General features: G+C 41.3%; 1 protein-coding gene and 1 long non-coding RNA gene across 6 annotated transcripts in view; one reads left to right on the forward strand and one right to left on the reverse strand.

Annotated features, from left to right (window-relative positions):
* LOC144313998 (protocadherin gamma-C5) overlaps window positions 1-19,521 on the forward strand; it is a 183,459-nt gene that overhangs the window by 12,480 nt on the left and 151,458 nt on the right. For 2 of the 4 annotated variants that reach the window (XM_077897595.1, XM_077897594.1), the window contains exon 2: window positions 1,236-1,321. In XM_077897595.1, coding sequence (XP_077753721.1) covers window positions 1,319-1,321 — 3 coding nt within the window. In that variant the 5' untranslated portion in view covers window positions 1,236-1,318. Of the gene's footprint in view, window positions 1-1,235; window positions 1,322-7,724; window positions 10,353-16,315; window positions 19,101-19,521 lie in introns of those variants that run through there. The other 2 variants (XM_077897579.1, XM_077897574.1) reach the window with 2 other exon arrangements.
* LOC144314010 (uncharacterized) lies at window positions 8,799-19,042 on the reverse strand. Of its 2 annotated transcripts, none has more exons than XR_013379650.1 (3): window positions 17,456-19,042; window positions 12,881-16,994; window positions 8,799-10,322 (listed from the first exon to the last, which is right to left on the reverse strand). It is a non-coding gene; the product is annotated as an uncharacterized LOC144314010 (long non-coding RNA). The 2 variants fall into 2 exon arrangements; XR_013379648.1 differs by having other exon boundaries at window positions 12,881-13,051; window positions 15,839-19,042.

Raw genomic sequence — 19,521 nt, forward strand, 5'->3', positions numbered from 1 at the left:
TCCAAAGAGTTCCTTTCTATAATAAAGGAGTATCACAATGAGGCTAATGCTGGATGTTTGAAAATTCTCTTTAATAAACTTTTAATAAACTTTCACACTCCTTATGTTGTGGAGATTAAAAATTATCAGTGATGGAAGAAGCCTTGCTTATATTTTGGGTATCAAAAATTATACGGGTGAGCAAATTGCAGATACCCCCAAAAAGTACACTTATCCACTGGTTTATCATTATATAAATAGCAATAAACAAGTTATCAGGGGTGCCTGGCTGGCTAAGTCTGTAAAGCACGTAACTCTTGATCTTGTAGTTGTAAGTTTGAGTCTCACATTGAGTGGGGAGATTACTTAAAAATAAAATCTTAAAGGAGTTCCTGGCTGGTTCACTTGAACGAGCATCCAACTCTTGATCTCAGGGTCATGAGTTTGAGCCCCACATTAGGTATACACAGGGATTACTTAATAAAACTTAAAATAATAAGATGAAATCTTAAAAGCAGGTTAGCTAAAATGTAGCAGTCTCCTGTATCAAGTGGGATATGCTCTTTTCGTTTTTAATTATTTTATTTATTTATTTGAGAGAGAGAGAGAGAGAGAGAGAGCATGAGCTGGAAGATGGTTGGAGGGAGAAGCCGACTCCCCATTGAACAGGGAACCCGAATAGGGGCTCAATCCAAGACCCTGAGATCATGACCTGAGATGACGGCAGACACAGACTGAGCCACCTAGGTACCTAAAGTAGGATATTTTCTATAGAAAAAAAAACAACCCAATTTACGCTGATTTAAACAATTAGAAAATCTGTTATCATAAAAACCAGATAGTCTAGAGCAACTCTGTCCAATAGAAATATAATGTAAGCTACAGATGAAAGCCACCAATGTGAATTAAATTACCTAGTAACCAAGAAACAAGTGAAGTTAATTTCAATAATTTTATTTAACTTAATTCAAACTATCATTTCCACATGTAATCAGTGCAGTAATTATTAATGATATATTTTACATTCTTATTTTGTACTAAATCTTCATAACTTGGTGCATATTTCACACTGCACATCCCAATTTGGACTAGCCATATTTCAAATGCTCAGTGGCCACATGTAGCTTGGACAATGCCATTCTTGAAAATATGGCTCCCTCTAGGTATAATAGAATCATGACTTGGCACAAATTGTTTTTCTCTTCCTAATTTTGGAGAATGATCATTTATTTATACTTTTTCTGTTATTCTTTCAGCTTTGCCCTCGTCTTGTAAACTTCTCGAGTCTGTGGTCACAAGAAATCTGCCAGTAGTAACCAGAGAACTTCCTTCCTTGTCCATGGTAAGTTCAGAGTGGCTCCTCCCAACCAAAGTTCATGTTTCAATCTGATTGGACAAACTTAGATCATGTACCTATCCCTGGCTCAATAATAGTCACTAGGACTATTAGTATACCCTATAACACCTGCTAATACTTACTATCCCCTGAGCCATACCATTTTCAGTGTGGTGGGAAGGAGGTGATGTTTGGTAATGTCTGGAGACACTTTTGATTGTCACAACTATGGGGGTTGGGTCTACTGGTATCTAGAGTGGAGACTAGAAATGCTGCTAAATACCCTACAATACACATAACAGCCTTCTTTCCCACAACAAAGAGCTATCTGGCTCAAAATTAATACCATGGTTGAGGAATCTTATTAAGTCTATATTCTTAACTAAACACTGACAAGAGGAATGAGACTACCATTATTGGTTTAGATCTGTCAGAACCTATTAAAGAGGTTTAGCTTCCCATTTCAGAAGATGGGCTTCTAAACTTAAAAAAAGGAAATGTTAGAAGAGAGCAAAGGGCATAAATAACTTAGTCCATTTGAATTACTGTAACAAAATACCATAAACAGTGGCTTGTAAACAATACAAATTTATTTCTCAGATCTGGGGACTGAAGTCAGACATAAAGGTGCCAGCAGATTTAGTGTCTGGTAAGGGCAAGCTTCTGGGTTCATAAACAGCAGACTTTTTACTATAACCTCACATGGTGGAAGAGGTGAGGGAGTTCTTTTCAGCCTCTTTTACAAGGCACTAATACCATTCATGAAGACTGCACCCTCATGGCCTAATCACCTCTCCAAAGCCTCCAAATATGATCACACTGGAGATTAGGTTTCAATATATGGATTTGAGGGGACACAAATACCAGTCTATAAAAGCTACCAGTAGTATCCTTGAAAAAGCTGATTATTTGGGGGGTTATAATAGTATATGTATAATTCCAAAACATACAAGGGGACAATAAGCACATAAAAAAATGCTCAACAGGGATGCCTGGGGGGCTCAGCGGCTGAGCGTCTGCCTTCGACCCAGGGTGTGATCCCAAGGATCTGGGATGGAGTCCTGCATCGGGCTCCTTGCAGAGAGCCTGTTTCTCCCTCAGCCTGTGTCTCTGCCTCTCTCTCTCTCTCGCTGTGTCTCTCATGAATAAATAAAAATCTTTAAAAAAAAAAGATGGGTCAACATCACTAATTGTTAGGGAAACACAAATCAAAACAATTGAGATACCACCTTATACCGTTAGGATGACTACTAAAAAAAATAACTCAGGAAATATAAAAATTTTGACAGGGATGTGAAATATTTGAAACCTTTGTGCATTGTTGGTGGGAATGTAAATTGGTACAGCCAGTGTGGAAAACAATGTGGAATTTCCTCAAAAAACTAAAAATAGAATTATTGTATGATCCAGCAATTCCACTTCTTTGTATATATCCAAAAGAATTGAAAGCAGAATCTCAGAGACATTTGTACACCCATGCTCATAGCAACGTTATTCATAGTAACTAAAACTTAGAAGCAACCCAAGTGTCTATCAACAGATGAATGAAGCAAAATGTAGTCTGTACATACAATGGAATATTGTTCAACCTTAAAAAAGAAGGAAATTCTGACATATGCTACAACACAGATGAACTTTGAGGATATTATGCTATGGAAATAAGCCAGTCATAAAAAGATAAATGCTGCTTGATTCTACTTGTATGAGGTATTTAGAGTAGCCAAAAATCATAGAAAATAGTGTTTGCCAGGGGCTGGAGAGAGGGGAGAATGAATAGTTATTAGGTAATGGGTATGGGTTTCAGTTTTACAAGATTAAAAGGGTTCTGGAGATGGATAGTAGTACTGATTGCACAACATTATGAATGTATTTTAATACCACTGAACTGTGTACTTAACAATTGTTTTAAAAGATGGTTAAGATCTTAAGTTTTATTTTATGTGTATATTACCACAATAAAAAAGAAAAAAGTGTATATGTACTTACAAAGTATGAATAGTCATCAAATATGATAGAATGATTTTATAATTACTGGTAGTTTAAATTTTTTATCAGTATTTTCTACTTTTGTACAATAAAAAATTTTATTGTAGAATTTACAGTGAGAATGTCATTTTGTAATGAAAAATTATTTTTACAATGGATAATTTCTTGACCAGAAAATTTTTTTTAAGGAAAAGAGGCTTCAGTAGTGTATTATCCTCAAAAAGAAATATCAAGAGGGAAAATTCTGTGTGAATTATTTTAAGTTGATGAGTTTTAATAAAAGCATTCTATTTTAATAATGTGAAAAGGCCATTTTAAAATATTTTGTCAAAAAGAAATAACAACTTGCAGCCTTTGTCTAAAATAAGTCTTGGAAATAAAGCAAATACAGTCTCCTGAATTTGAGAAATAACATTCAGTTGATACTGTACCAGATCTCTGGGTGCCACTGTCTGCCAATCCATGGCTAGAGTGAAACAAAGCAATCCATTGGTATTTGGACCCAGTGATCCCTGCTGACTTTTGTGAAATAACTCTGGAGTGGATTCCAAACATCTTCTCTCCCACTATCTTTTCCAAATATCTGGGTCAGAAATGTCAGGATGTTTAATGACCCACAGTGAGATGTTGCCTTTTCTCTCCAGCGCACCTTTGTTATTTGGGAGCAACCATGGCAAGGTGTATTAGAATCTGAGAAGCAGCACCAAGAAGAGATAAGAAGTCCTCTGAAGGGAAGGCCGACCATGGGCAGAAAGCAGTTTCCTTTACTCATGTCTTTATTCAGCCTAGTGAACTACACATCAGATGGGCTGCAACATTGCAGAAGAGAATCCACTGGTTTAAAAGTAGAGAATCTAGGCAGAGAAGTGTGTCTCAGTGAGGAGAACTGCAAGTAAGTGCTAGGAAGCCTCTTTACCACCAGTGAGGCCAGAAGGGAAGAGAATGACAGCCTAGATCTAGCAGATATGCTAAAGGAAGTCTTTAGGCCCCTGAAACTGGAACCCTCAGGGGAAATTCCATAAATGCCTTTCATATACATGTATTCACTCTGAATATAAATAATTTATAGCTTTTAATAGACATTTTGTTTTAAAAATTGTGGAAAACATCTTAATAGTAGCATAGTTCACTCTAAAACCTCAGCATGTTTGGATCCTGCAAGTAATTCTCTATAAATTTATCACATTAATTTCAGTAGCTTTCTCCCTAGTCCCCACAAGTAAAAGAGATAACTAGGGCAGGAATGGACCAGAGGAGCAGAGTTGCCACCACTTAGTGTTGGGGAGGGGTAGAAACAGCTCATGACAACGTACAAGAGTTGGATGCTAATGCCGTCCTCCCATACTGAGCCACAAGGAGTACAGCAGAATCTGCCTGCAGGAAAACCTGCTCTCCAATACATCCTCTGCATTCTTCAGGTTGTTCCCCCACTGACCTAAATGACACCCTTAAGGTAGAGTTCCCCTACACTTACTACACAATGTCACAGGGCATGCAGCATACATCTGTCATCCAATAACAACAGTATCATCTTTGATTTTGGAGCATGAGATTTGCATCATGGAATAGAAGAGAAGATTAGAGGCAGTTTAAGGGCCCATTTCAGAATCCTGATTGAAACAGAGGTCGAGAACTATAATTCTGTGCAGAGGACTTTCAGCTGAGTGTTTAGTACTATTAAAGGCAACAACTAGGGATGCCTGGCTGGCTCAGCGGTTGAGTTTCTGCCTTCAGCTCAGGGAGTGATCCTGGAGTCCAGGGATCAGGTCCCACATCGGGCTCCCTGCATGAAGCCTGCTTCTCCTTCTGCCTCTCTCTCTCTCTCTCATAAATAAAATCTTAAAAAACAAAGGCAACAACTACAGTTGTCCAAGCCAAAACAATGGAGAGATGAAAGATCTCCTTATTACAGGAAGTAATAAACACATAGTCAAACAGTTCACCTGTAAAAATTACTATGAATTCTTTCTAAGCTACAGGCAGATGGAATTCTAAACTGGGAGCAGAACATGAAGGGCAGTGTTACCACCAAAGCCACCAAGGACAAGCTGTCCTCCTCCAGGGCAAGCATCACCTTGGGTATCACCCCCATCAACAAAAATGCTCTTGTTCTCCAGCAGGCCTCTTATATGGCCCAGGATAATAGGAACACCTGCTCAAACCTCCGTCATACACTTCAGTACTTCTTACCCAGATGTGGGGCCCTATGTGCCTATTGCTTCCTGACCAGCAACCCGGTACAGTGTGCAGCATCACCCAACATGTCAGTAAGTGCGGAGCAGCCTCCTTATGATGATAGACCACCACAACAGAATGCACAGGAAACACTGTGCCAGGAGCTGCAGCAAGAATTCATGCCCTCTGATGTGGCACCATGCACAATGCAACTGGCTACCTGGTCACCAAGGTGGGTGCCAACTGAAGAGCTTTGCCTGGCTGTCCTATCACATGCTTCAGACCAGCTAATATGACTCTTCAACCTAGGAAAGCACAAGAGAGATTAGTACTGTGGTGCTATTGGCAACAGAGATGCTGCTCCACAGAGCTTGATGGTCACTGTGCACAGTACCAACAGTCATCATGCTACACCTTGTCTTTGCCTACAGTTTGAAGGAGTTGCTGCCACAATGGTAGCAATGTGGCACCAGCAATGGCCTGGTACCTGCTGCCAGGCAGGCAAAGCTACAGTTTTACCTGGTTGTGGACTTGTCCTTTGTGCTCTTCTCAAAGTGACTAACCATCACTCTGGTCCTGTGAGGCTCCTCCAGCCCTACTTTCAGTCTTATCTTTGGTCCAAGCATAGATTTGGAGTTGCTTCTACTTCAGCCAGTGAGATTTGCCCTATCTCTACAAACTTTTTGTGGCTTCAGGTATTGCAAAATCTTAATTTCTTTAAGTTAATTCAAGAAACATCTTTTAACTGGACATTCTCTGTGGTGCCTGCACTGCAACCTTCATTATTACATTGGATTCAAATATTTACCTGTGAGTTTTAACACTTTTGTTTTGTAAATATCCTGCTATAAATCAGCCCTGCTTGGTTTTTGCTGTTGTTGGAGGAGAAGCTCTACAAGTTCACTTTATAATTTCTGCATTTTACTTTCTTTCATTTGCCCAGACAATCCCATTGGTGAAAAGTTTGTGCTATTACTGTACATTCTAAAAACTTACATTTTCTGCTAAAAAGTCCTTTCCTTGAAATATTGAAAGAAATTCACTGAATCTTTCTGCCTTTGGACTCCGTATAGTTAGTTATACTTGTTTTGAGAAGCTGAGAAACCATAGATTCAGTTTTACAGGAATGAATATTCTCTTTCCAAAAACTATTCTTGTGGCTTTTGTTTCCTTTATTTCCTTCTTCTCTGGACCATTTTCAGTCATGTCCATGGGTTGACCACCAGTATCTGGTCCAATTAGTTCCTAAAATGTAAACATCTGGAATGCAGAGATCATTCTTACCTAACTTTTGGGTAGAGATAAATCACTCCAAGCCTCAGACATTTTAGTTAGTAACCTTTTACTAATATTGCACTGAGTAAAATAAGGAAGGCAATCTAGTTTAAAAGTCTTGCTATTTAGAAGACCAATTTCTCCTGAAGAACATATTGTGATTTTAGGAGAATGCATATTATTTTAATGGCCTGTCTAAAAATAAAGATGTGGCCATTTCCTTTTCATTTTTGAAGACCATCATTACCTCTTGTGCCTCTTAAATTTGAAGTCTTAGATATTTATATGACATTTTTATATAATGAAAATTATATAAAATGAAATTCCAAGATCCCAGTGTTATTTTATTCAAACTATATTAACTTTGGGTGAATGAAAGGTCTTTTAAAATACATGTAATACATAGACACTTCAGAAAAGGGGGAAAACAGGGATGTGGGTAAAACATGTCCTTCAGAATTCAAAGGTTTCAGATAAATATTCAAAGCACAATGGAAAAAGGACAGTCCATTTTTCAAAAGGCCAGCTTACATTCTAAAAGTTTATTTATCCCCTGTTTTTTTTTCAATCTCCAGTCAGAGGACAGTTGCTCTTCTAGTCTGAGAAACTGTCAAGTGGTCAAGATATAGTGGAGAGGTGGAGGTATGATTTTTGTTTGCTGTGATGATATTACCTGAATAGCAAACAGGGAAAGCAGATAGCTTAGATATGCTTAGATTCTCCTGTATATTGCAATTTAGTAAAGATACAGTTAAATAAACATAGTAGTTTCTGATTTTCATGCATATATTGTATAATGCATAACTACTTCCTTGACAATAAACCAAGACTTAAGGAAAGATAGAGGAGTTAAGGAGAAGGAAAAGTTAAGTATTATATAGGGGTGTAGTAACCGGTGCGGACTCTGGGCGCCGCTGTTCACCAGTCTAGGAGATAGAAGGCAGCGCGCACGCACAAACACCCCAGAAGAAAAAAGAAAAAAATAGCTTCTTAGAACCTCCATCAGAGGTTTCAATCCATCAGATTGAAAACCGTTTCCATGAAGCTCCCCAGACCCTACTTCTGGACTACTTTTTGCTCTGAAATCTGAAAATTCGGTTAATTTGAGCTTAGAAGAACAAAGAAACAATACTCTTGGTACTGGACTGGGAGAAAACTACGAAGGGAGAGAGCGATGGTGATTCGGCGGAAGCGGCCCAGCTGCAGCGAGCTGTACCTGCTGTGCTTTTTTCTGGGGCTGTCGTTGGAAGCTTGGGCCGGAAAGATCCGGTACGTGGTGCCAGAAGAGACAGAGAAAGCTTTCTTCGTGGGCAACATCGCTGAAGACCTGGGGCTACAACCTCAGGAGTTCAAAGAGCGCGGAGTCCGCATCGTCTCCAGAGGTAGGACGCAGCTTTTCGCTCTGAACCCTCGAAGCGGCAGCTTGGTCACCGCGGACAGGATAGACAGGGAGGAGCTCTGCGCTCAGAGAGCGCGGTGCCTGGTCAATTTTAACATCTTGGTAGAGGATAAAATGAAGCTTTTCCCTGTTGAAGTAGAAATAATTGATATTAATGACAACACTCCCCAATTTCAGTTAGAGGAAGTAGAATTTAAAATGAATGAAATAACTGCTCCAGGTACCAGGATCCCTTTGCCTTTTGGGCAAGACCCTGATGTGGGTATGAATTCACTACAGAGTTACCAGCTCAGCTCCAATCCTCATTTCTCCCTGGATGTGCAACAGGGAACTGATGGATCCCAACACCCAGAGATGGTGCTGCAGAGTCCCCTGGATAGGGAAGAAAAAGCTATGCACCACCTCCTCCTCACAGCCTCTGATGGGGGCAGCCCAGTCCGTTCAGGAACCCTCCACATTCGTGTTCGGGTGGTAGATGCAAATGACAACCCTCCAGCATTTACTCAAGCACAGTACCACATGAGTGTCCCAGAGAATGTGCCACTGGGCACTCAGCTGCTTATGGTAAAAGCTACTGACCCAGATGAAGGAGCCAATGGGGAAGTATCATACTCATTTCACAATATAGACCACAAAATAGCCCACATTTTTCAGCTGAATTCTTACACAGGAGAAATATCAAATAAAGAAGCCCTGGATTACGAAGAACACAAAAGTTATCCAATGGAAATTCAAGCTCAGGATGGTGCCGGCCTCATGGCCAGAGCTAAGGTGCTGGTCAAAGTTCTAGACATAAATGATAATGCCCCAGAGGTGACCATGACCTCTGTCACCACTGCAGTCCCAGAAAACTCTCCTCCTGGAGCTATAATTGCTCTTATCAGTGTGCATGACCAGGATTCTGAAGAGAATGGTGACACTACATGTTCCATTGCTGGAAATATACCGTTTAAATTAGAAAAGTTGGATGAAAACTATTACCATTTAGTGACAGAAAGAACACTGGACAGAGAACTTACCTCCAGGTACAACATCACAGTAACAGCAGCAGATCATGGAACTCCAGCTCTGTATACTGAAACCCACATTTCACTCCAAGTGACAGATATCAATGACAACCCCCCTGTTTTTCCTCAGAACTCCTACTCTACCTTCATTCTGGAAAACAATCCCAGAGGTGCCTCCTTTTTCTCTGCCATAGCCTATGATGCAGACAGCAATGAGAACGCACTAGTCACTTACTTCTTGGTGGAGGACACCATCCAAGGGATGCCTCTGTCCTCGTATGTTTCCATCAACTCAGACACTGGGGTCTTATATGCCCTGCGATCCTTCGACTATGAACAGTTCCAGGACCTTCAACTGAGAGTGATAGCCTGTGACAGTGGGGACCCCCCACTCAGCAGCAATGTATCAATTAGCCTGTTCGTGCTAGACCAGAACGACAATGCGCCAGAAATCTTGTACCCCGTCCTCCCCACCGACGGTTCCACAGGCGTGGAGCTGGCGCCCCGCTCCGCAGAGCCCGGCTACCTGGTCACCAAGGTGGTGGCAGTGGACAGAGACTCGGGCCAGAACGCCTGGCTGTCCTACCACCTGCTCAAGGCCAGCGAGCCTGGGCTCTTCCAGGTGGGGCTGCACACGGGAGAGGTGCGCACAGCGCGGGCCCTGCTGGACAGAGACGCGCTCAAGCAGAGCCTGGTGGTGGCGGTGCAGGACCACGGCCAGCCCCCTCTCTCGGCCACCGTCACGCTCACTGTGGCCATTGCTGACAGCATCCCAGATGTCCTGGCTGACTTGGGCAGCCTGGAAGCCCCACGTGACTCCCAAGCTTCAGACCTCACGCTGTACCTGGTGGTGGCAGTGGCCGCAGTCTCCTGCGTCTTCCTCGCCTTTGTCATCGTGCTGCTGGCGCTCAGGCTGAGGCGCTGGCACGCGTCGCGTCTGCTCCAGGCTGCAGGAGGAGGGCTGCTGGGCGCGCCGGCCTCGGCCTCGCAGTTTGTGGGCGTGGACGGGGTGCGGGCGTTCCTGCAGACCTATTCTCACGAGGTGTCCCTGACCGCGGGCTCGCGGGAGAGTCACGTGATCTTCCCGCAGCCCAACTATGCGGACACGCTCCTCAGCCAGGAGAGCTGTGGGAAAAGCGAGCCTCTTCTGGTAACTCAGGATTTACTTGAAGACAAAAAGGAAACATTTTCTCAGGTAAACTTTTCGTAAATTTATCTAGGTAAAAATAATTACTGAATTTACTTACTGTCACTCCTTACTCCTCACAGTTCTATTTCCCCACATATCTTTGCAGAGTTTTATTTACAGATTCTGGAAAATTATTATTAAGTGATTATATCCAGGTATAATGTAGGTGGTTGGAATAGAGTATGTGTGAGGTGCAATCTTGGTTGTGGAAAGAGCACTGCATTAGAAACAAAAAGATAGGACTTCTAATATTTTCTTCCTTTCCTCTAGCCAAATAATTTTTCTGGTTTTACCATTCACTTATCTGGCAAGGGTAGGGGTTTGACTAGAACAGATCCACCAATATTTATGTGATTAATAATGTTTTCAAATTTCTCACAGGTATAAATACTAACTTATCCTTAAACTTAATAAAACTATCACCTGGCAAGGTGCTATTTTATTTAGGGAATTTTGAAGAGGTAAGATTGTCTCAAGTAATATTTTTAGTTGTGTTATAATTAAAATGTAGAAATATATATGGCTTGTAAATTTTTTGTTGAATATCTTAGCCCTTGGTTTAGGCTTTTATTTTGAGATATTTTATGCATTCTGAAGAATACATTAGATATTTAAGTAACTTACAAAATGAGGTAATAAAGTGAATGACAGAAAATTTACTGTGCAACTTGAGAAATAATTTTGAAGCCTCTTGACTTGTGTATTACGCCCATAATGGAAGTGACTAGCAAAAACAAGTATATATTCCATTTTAATATGTGTGTTATTTCTTCACAAGAAATATATCATAGGGGAGTAAGTCCCTGCTTTTATATAGTTACTGTGCTCCAATAATTTAAAGATATATATAAAATATAAATAGAAGATTTTGTTATGCTATATGTTGGCAAATTGAACTCCAATAAAAAAATTTAAAAAAAACAAAATATAAATAGAAGAAAGCAAAAGCAAAAAAAAAAAAAGAAGAAGAAAGCAAAAGCATGGTAAGGTGCAAATGAAAGATAAATGTATAAATGGACTGAAGATGGAACAGAAGGTGGTGAACCAGGCTAAAGCTGTGAGAATTCTAGTCTGGCTCAGATGCAGGCATTGAAGGTCAGGAGGTTGTTCAGCACTGTAACAGAGACAAAGTGCTTCAGGTTAAACAAGGAACCTGAGTCAGACTTAGTCTTTGATCCAAAATAAGCAGTTTGGCCCCCCTCATCTAGTTAAAAGGGAAAGAAACTGCTTTAAAAGGCTGCCTACCAATGCCTGCGAAAGGAGACAATCTGCGGACAAAAGGAGAGAAGTGGATATAGATGCTAGCTTCAGAAAATGAACAGACATGAGATGTAATATTTACAGTATTACTGCTGCACACCATTAAATGACTTACTTATGGCCCAAGACCTGGAATAGAAGCAATTTCAAAACCATAAGAGACAAAACCCTGAACCTAGGACAGTAGCAGAGTGGGGGAAAAAAAGTAGAAGAGAGACAGCAATTAAGGAAAACAAAAACCAACTCTTCCACTTAAATGTACAAAATGTTGAAACACATCGTCTTCTGGAATTATTGTTGCTAATGAGATACTATCAACAAATTGTCCTTATTTTAAGATATCTGTCTTCTCTGTGGTGCCTTTTTAAAAATATCTCTCATCCTTGCTGTATATCTAAGTCTTGATTTTTATTATTTTCTGTTTGGATTACACTCTCAGTAACATAAGTTATTTTATGGAGCACCTGGGTGGCTCAGTTGGTTAAACGTCCTACTCTTGGTTTTGGTTCAGGTCTTAATCTCAGGATCCTAGGATGGATCCACCTGGAAGGCTCCACCTTCAGTGGGGAGTAATCTTGAGGATTCCTCTCCCTCTGCCCCTCCCCTACATGTGTGCTTTCTCTCTCTCTTTCTCTCACTCTCTCTCAAATAAATAAACACATCTTTTAAAAAGTATAACATATAAATAACATAGGTTATTTCAATTCTGGATTTTCTTAGCTGGTGTTAATTTAAAATTTTGCTTCTGTGTGTATATAAATGAGCTAGGTTTACTTATTAAAGCACAGAGATTACCAAGTTGGATGATTTTAAAAATCCATCTAGGGATCCCTGGGTGGCGCAGCGGTTTAGCACCTGCCTTTGGCCCAGGGCGCGATCCTGGAGACCCGGGATCAAATCCCACATCGGGCTCCCGGTGCATGGAGCCCGCTTCTCCCTCTGCCTGTGTCTCTGCCTCTCTCTCTCTCTCTCTGTGTGTGTGTGTGTGACTATCATAAATAAATAAAAAATTAAAAAAAATCCATCTATACTCTGCCAACAAGATACATGTTCAAAACAAAATTACACTGAAATATTGAAAATAAAAATATACATATATACACACACAAAAGAAAGCAGCCATGTTGATTTTAATATAACAGCAAAATAGTGTTTAAGACAGCAAACATTAATGGTGACTTTTTAAATGAACTGACCATAATTACAAAAACAAACAAAAATATATAAAAAAGATGAGCCCCCATCACTGAACAACATAGCTTTGAAAATAATACCAGGAGGGATGCCTGGGTGGCTCAGTGGTTGAGCATCTGCCTTCAGCTCAGGAGGTGATCCCGGTGTCCAGGATCAAGTCCAGCATTGGGCTCCCTGCAGGGAGCCTGCTTCTCCCTCTCCGTACATCTCTGCCTCTCTCTCTCTCTGTGTCTCTCATGAATAAATAAAATCTTTAAAAAAATAAAAAAGAAAATAATACCATGAGATTTAAACTCCATTCCATAAGAAATAATACACCCTACAGGCACAAAATTACTAAACATATAGAACATTTGAACAGAATCTCTAAGCTTGATCTAATAAATCTGTATAGAATCCTATGCAAAACAAATATAGAATAGCTATTCTTTATACGAGCATATGGAAAATCTACAGCAATTTAGTATATAGTCATCACAAAAAAGGCAGAGCAAATTTCAAAGTACCGATAATATAATGCCTTATACATATTTATGATTATGTTATATGTAACATAACATATTATATATAACTTAGTTCAAAAACCTGGGTGGGGGAAATAGGGAGAGGTAAGTAAAATGGTATAAACTTTCAGTTGTAAAATGAATAAGGCCTGAGTATCTATTGTATAACATGGAGACTACATTGTATAATAGCAATTTGCTCAGAAAGAACTTAAATGATCTCTCTGAGCAAAAAAAGAATATTTGAGGTGAAAGATGTGTTAATTAATTCGATGGGGGAATCCTTTCACAGTGTATACATATATGAAATCATTGCATTGTGCAGTTTAAATATCTTACAATTTTATTTATTGATTATAATTCAGTAAAGCTGGAAAAATTACAAAGCAAACATTTAAAAACAGTAAAAGGGGGCAGCCCTGGTGGCGCCGCCTGCAGCCTGGGGTGTGATCCTGGAGACCCAGGATCAAGTCCCACATCAAGCTCCCTGAATGGAGCCTGCTTCTCCCTCTCCCTGTGTCTCTGCCTCTCTCTCTCTGTGTCTATAAATAAATTTTAAAAATCTTAAAAAATAAATAAATAAAAACAGTAAAAGGAGGGACGCCTGGGTGACTCAGTCAATTAAGCATCTGCCTTTGGCTCATGTCATGATCTTGGAGTCCTGGGATTGAGCCCAGACTCCCTGCTCTGCTTCTTCCTTTCTCCCTCTGCCTGCCACCCCGCCTACTCGTGCGTTCTCTCTCTCTCAAATGAATAAAATATTTTTAAAAATAAATAAATAAAAATAGTAAAAGGAAACAAAAAAGCTTTGGACACTTAAATCTATATCCCTAAATTACTCTTGAATTTAAAAAATCACGATGGAAATAACTGTTTAGAAAGGAACAAAAACAAAATTATTATTTAAAACTGTGGAATATAGGGGCGCCAGACTGGTTCAGTCAGTTGAACGTTCAATTCTTGATCTTAGGGTCATGAGTTAAAGCCCCATGTTGGGTGTGGAGCCTACTTAAAATAAATAAAATAAAATAAAATAAAATAAAATAAAATAGTGGAATACCTAAAAGAGTACTTAGGGGTAAATTAATAGACAAAATAACTCAAAGCAAAACAAAACAAATTATTTAAAATAAGTGAATTGAGCAAGACCCTCCAAGAAATGAAGCAAACAAAAACCATTGTATCAGCAGAAACTTAAGGAAAATAATAGGAAAAATAACAAAGATAAGAGTATAAATTATTGATGTGCAAACAAGGATGAATTCTGATGATGAAGCAATAGAAGCAGACAATAAAAGTCATACTGAGACCAGTGGGGAGAAATTAAAATTCTATGAAGTTCAGTGCTAGGACTAATACAGAATAGGCAGTTGGCATGACTAAAATTCTTTTTAAAGATTCTATTTTTTTAAAGATTGATTTTATTTATTTATTTATTTATTTATTTATTTATTTATTATTTATTCATTCATGAGAGATGGGGGGGAGAGAGAGAGAGAAAGAGAAAGAGAAAAGAAGAGATATAGGCAGAGGGAGAAGCAGGCTCCATGCAGGGAGCCCGATGTGGGACTTGATCCCGGGACTCCAGGATCACGCCCTGAGCCAAAGGCAGATGCTTAACCACTGGGCCACCCCAGGTGTCCCTTTTTTGAAAGATTCTAAAAGAAAAGTCCAAATTCTGATTTAAAACAAAGATTTGGAAAAGGAGAAAGAAAAGCAAGAGAGGCTGGGGAAATTAAAACAACTTGATACAAAGGAAGAAGCATGAGTGGGAAATAATATACAGAGTAAAACCAGATCATCAAAGAACGGATAAGTCTTTTTTTTTTTTTTAGAACATATAAGTCTTTAGAGAGCTGCCATAAGGGATGTCGATCAGTTACTTAATGAGACTTGAAAGTATCAAAACAATGTTAATGAAAAGATTTTAAAAATCTAAAAAAGTAGGGTCCCTACTAGAAAATAAAGTAAGTTGATATCACTTGTTGCCATTTTTTTCCATTCTCAGAGGAATGGATAAAACTAAAAATGAAAAAAGTTCAACAAGGAAGAAACCAAAAGATAAATAGATTGAAGTGAGATCAAGGGTGGGCAAACTCATTTAAGAATGTTGATTCAAAAATCTTAATTAAGATATTATCGAAGGGCACTTGAGTAGCTCAGTTGGTTAGGCTCAGGTCATGATCTCAGGGGGGGTTTGAGCCCCACTGTCAGGCACCCTGCTCAGTGGGGAGTCTGCTTCTCCCTCTCCCTCTGCCCTTATCCCTGCTTGTGCTCTCTTTTTCTCTCTCAAATAAATAAAATATTGAAAAAGAAAACAAAAAACAAGCCCCCTTCACTTTCCTTAATATTCCATGCAGCCTTTTACCTCCAAGCATTTGTACTGAGGTTCTAGAACATTACTCCAGCCTCCTCTTGACCCGTTCCTACCCTTTAGGAGTCCTCTTCAACAATGTATTGAAAATGTTCTGACCCCCCAGATCTAGGTTGAATACCCTTCTTATGTACTCTTTTCCATTGCGCAGTATTTCCTACCTTTGTAGCAGTTAACATATTCTATTGAAATACTGTAGTTTTCTGTGTCCTCTTCTATCCTCTAAGCTTCCTGAGAACAAGGACTGTGTTCATCAGGTTCACCATTTCTTTCTCCAGCATCAATCAGGCAAAGTGCCAGGTATACAATAGTCACCCAATCAAGTGTCTGATAATTCAATTTTTAAAATACAGATGAAGTTAAATTCTAAGACATCAAGCACAGAAATACAGACTATATGACTTTAGAAGATAAGGTAGCTAATGTTACAAAGTTGAACTTACTGCCTTTGAATATAAAATAAGTTGGAAATATTTGGAGCAAGGGCAGCAGCAGCCTTGATGAATGCCTTGAGTGTTCACTGATAATACTTTCCTAACAACTACTATCAAGGTCACATTTGTTTACAAATTCTTATTAATTCTGAGGAAAAGACTCCTGACTTGAAAGGGCTGCTTCTAAGATATCTTAAAACTAAGATTCTTCAAAGCAACTTGAAAATAACAAAGCTAACAAGCAAGAAATAACCTGGGTTTGCCTTAGAGGGTGCAGAGATTACTTAGGCCTCTGAGCGTCGCTGTTGACCACCTAAGAAGTAAAAGCCTGCAAGACCTCCAGTCCAACAATCCGGTTCCCACAACAAAAAGGGCTGGGCATTTGGCCCCCAAGCTTCCGGACAGAAAAAAAAAAAATCAGTCCAGCAGCTTAAATTTCTCTCTACAGTGACCTGGGTTCTGTGAATGTTGGTCTCCTCAGACACTGAGGAATAGAGAGTGGAATCTCGCACTGGATGCTGGAAGTTGCCTGGGAGAAAATATTGCAGCAGAAGAAATGGCGGCTCTGCAAAAGTTGCCACAACACGGAAGGCTTATGCTGCTGTGCTTTCTTTTGGCTGTCTTGTGTGAGGCCAGAGCTTGGCAGATGCACTATTCTGTGCCAGAAGAGATTGACAAAGACTCCTTTGTGGGCGACATCGCCAAGGACCTGGGGCTGGAGCCCCTGGTACTGGCAGAACGTGGAGTCCGCATCATCTCCAGAGGTAGGACGCAGCTTTTTGCTCTGAATCTGAGAAGTGGCAGTTTGGTCACCGCAGACAGGATAGACCGAGAGGAGCTCTGCGCTCAGAGCGTGCGGTGCCTGGTGAATTTTAACATACTCCTAGAAGACAAATTGAGTATTTATTCAGTAGAAGTGGAAATAACAGATATTAACGATAATGCCCCTCGCTTTGGAGTAGAAGAACTAGAGCTAAAAATCAGTGAAACGACTACGCCAGGATTCCGAATTCCCCTAAAGAGTGCACATGATGCAGACGTAGGAGAAAACACCCTTCAGAAGTACGAACTGAACCCAAATGACCACTTCTCCCTGGATGTGCGAAGCCGAGTGGATGGGAACAAGTACCCTGAGCTGGTGCTGGAGCACTCCCTGGACCGCGAGGAAAAGGCTTTTCACCACCTTATCCTTGTGGCTTTGGATGGGGGCAGTCCCATCCGATCTGGCACTTCCCGCATCCGTGTGACTGTCCTGGATGCAAACGACAATGCGCCTGTATTTACACAGCCCGAATACCGTGTAAGTGTTCCTGAAAGTATGCCCATAGGCACCCGGATACTCACAGTGACTGCCACTGACGCAGATGAGGGATACAATGCCCAAGTGGCATATTTTCAAGAGAAAAACCTGGGAGAAACCTCGAAGGTATTTGAGCTTGAGTCGACATCTGGAGATATAATAATCACAAAGAGTTTAGATTATGAGGATGCCAAAGTCCATGAAATTGATATTGAAGCTCAGGATGGCCCGGGCCTTTTGACCAGAACAAAGGTTATTGTGACAGTTCTGGATGTGAATGACAATGCCCCAGAATTTTACGTGACATCTGCTACTAGCTCAATTCCTGAAGACTCTCCTCCAGGAACCATAATTGCACTTTTCAATGTACATGACAGAGACTCTGGGCAGAATGCATTTATCACATGTTCACTCCCAGAGAACCTTCCTTTCAAGTTAGAAGGATCAGTGGACAATTATCACCGACTGGTTACAACCAGAACCCTTGACAGGGAACAGTTTTCCTCTTACAACATCACTGTGACTGCTAAAGATGGAGGGAAACCGTCTCTGTCCACGGATGCTCACATTTTGCTTCAGGTGGCAGACATCAATGACAACCCACCCACCTTCCCCCACATGTCCTACTCTGCCTACATTCCTGAAAACAACCCCAGGGGTGCCTCCATAATTTCCGTGGTGGCCCATGACCCTGACAGTGAGGACAATGGCCATGTAACTTATTCTTTGATTGAAGACACTCTTCATGGTGCACCCCTGTCCTCTTACATCTCCATCAACTCTGACACTGGCATCCTGTATGCCCTGTGCTCCTTTGACTACGAGCAGTTCCAGGATTTGCAGCTGTGGTTGACTGCGTGGGACAGTGGGAACCCTCCACTCAGCAGCAATGTGTCAATTAGCATATTCGTGCTGGACCAAAATGACAATGCGCCTGAAATCTTGTACCCCACCCTCCCCACCGACGGTTCCACAGGCGTGGAGCTGGCGCCCCGCTCCGCAGAGCCCGGCTACCTGGTCACCAAGGTGGTGGCAGTGGACAGAGACTCGGGCCAGAACGCCTGGCTGTCCTACCACCTGCTCAAGGCCAGCGAGCCTGGGCTCTTCCAGGTGGGGCTGCACACGGGAGAGGTGCGCACAGCGCGGGCCCTGCTGGACAGAGACGCGCTCAAGCAGAGCCTGGTGGTGGCGGTGCAGGACCACGGCCAGCCCCCTCTCTCGGCCACCGTCACGCTCACTGTGGCCATTGCTGACAGCATCCCAGATGTCCTGGCTGACTTGGGCAGCCTGGAAGCCCCACGTGACTCCCAAGCTTCAGACCTCACGCTGTACCTGGTGGTGGCAGTGGCCGCAGTCTCCTGCGTCTTCCTCGCCTTTGTCATCGTGCTGCTGGCGCTCAGGCTGAGGCGCTGGCACGCGTCGCGTCTGCTCCAGGCTGCAGGAGGAGGGCTGCTGGGCGCGCCGGCCTCGGCCTCGCAGTTTGTGGGCGTGGACGGGGTGCGGGCGTTCCTGCAGACCTATTCTCACGAGGTGTCCCTGACCGCGGGCTCGCGGGAGAGTCACGTGATCTTCCCGCAGCCCAACTATGCGGACACGCTCCTCAGCCAGGAGAGCTGTGGGAAAAAGGATTTTCTGTCAGCCGCCCCTCAGTCTTTACTTGAAGAGAAAGGAGAAGAAACATTTTCTCAGGTAAACTCCCTTCACAATATACTTACGAGTTATTGCTAAAATAAACATGTATTTATTTACCTAGCTCCCTCCATTGTTTACATCTTTTCTGTTTCACATATTTCCTTATGAATCTATCAATTTTTAGGAAATGAGTCCTGATGAATTATTTCTCAGTAGTTCTAACTGTTCACATCCTGTAAGGGGAAGTGGGGCTAGAATCATTGTATAATGAGTATAAATCAGGAGTTCGTATCACGTGAATATTTAGGTTATCACAGAGCATTCCATTAGGAACTGGTGTATCTGGTTTCTCATACTTCCTTTCACATCTCTGGATAAATAATCTAATACACCTGAGTCAATAATTCTTTTTCCATTAAAAATATGAAGGTTGAGGAGCTCCTGGCTGGCTCAGTTGGTGAACCATGCTACTCTCGAT

The sequence above is a fragment of the Canis aureus genome, chromosome 5 (genome assembly GCF_053574225.1).
Source record: "Canis aureus isolate CA01 chromosome 5, VMU_Caureus_v.1.0, whole genome shotgun sequence".
Taxonomy (NCBI): Eukaryota; Metazoa; Chordata; class Mammalia; order Carnivora; family Canidae; genus Canis; species Canis aureus.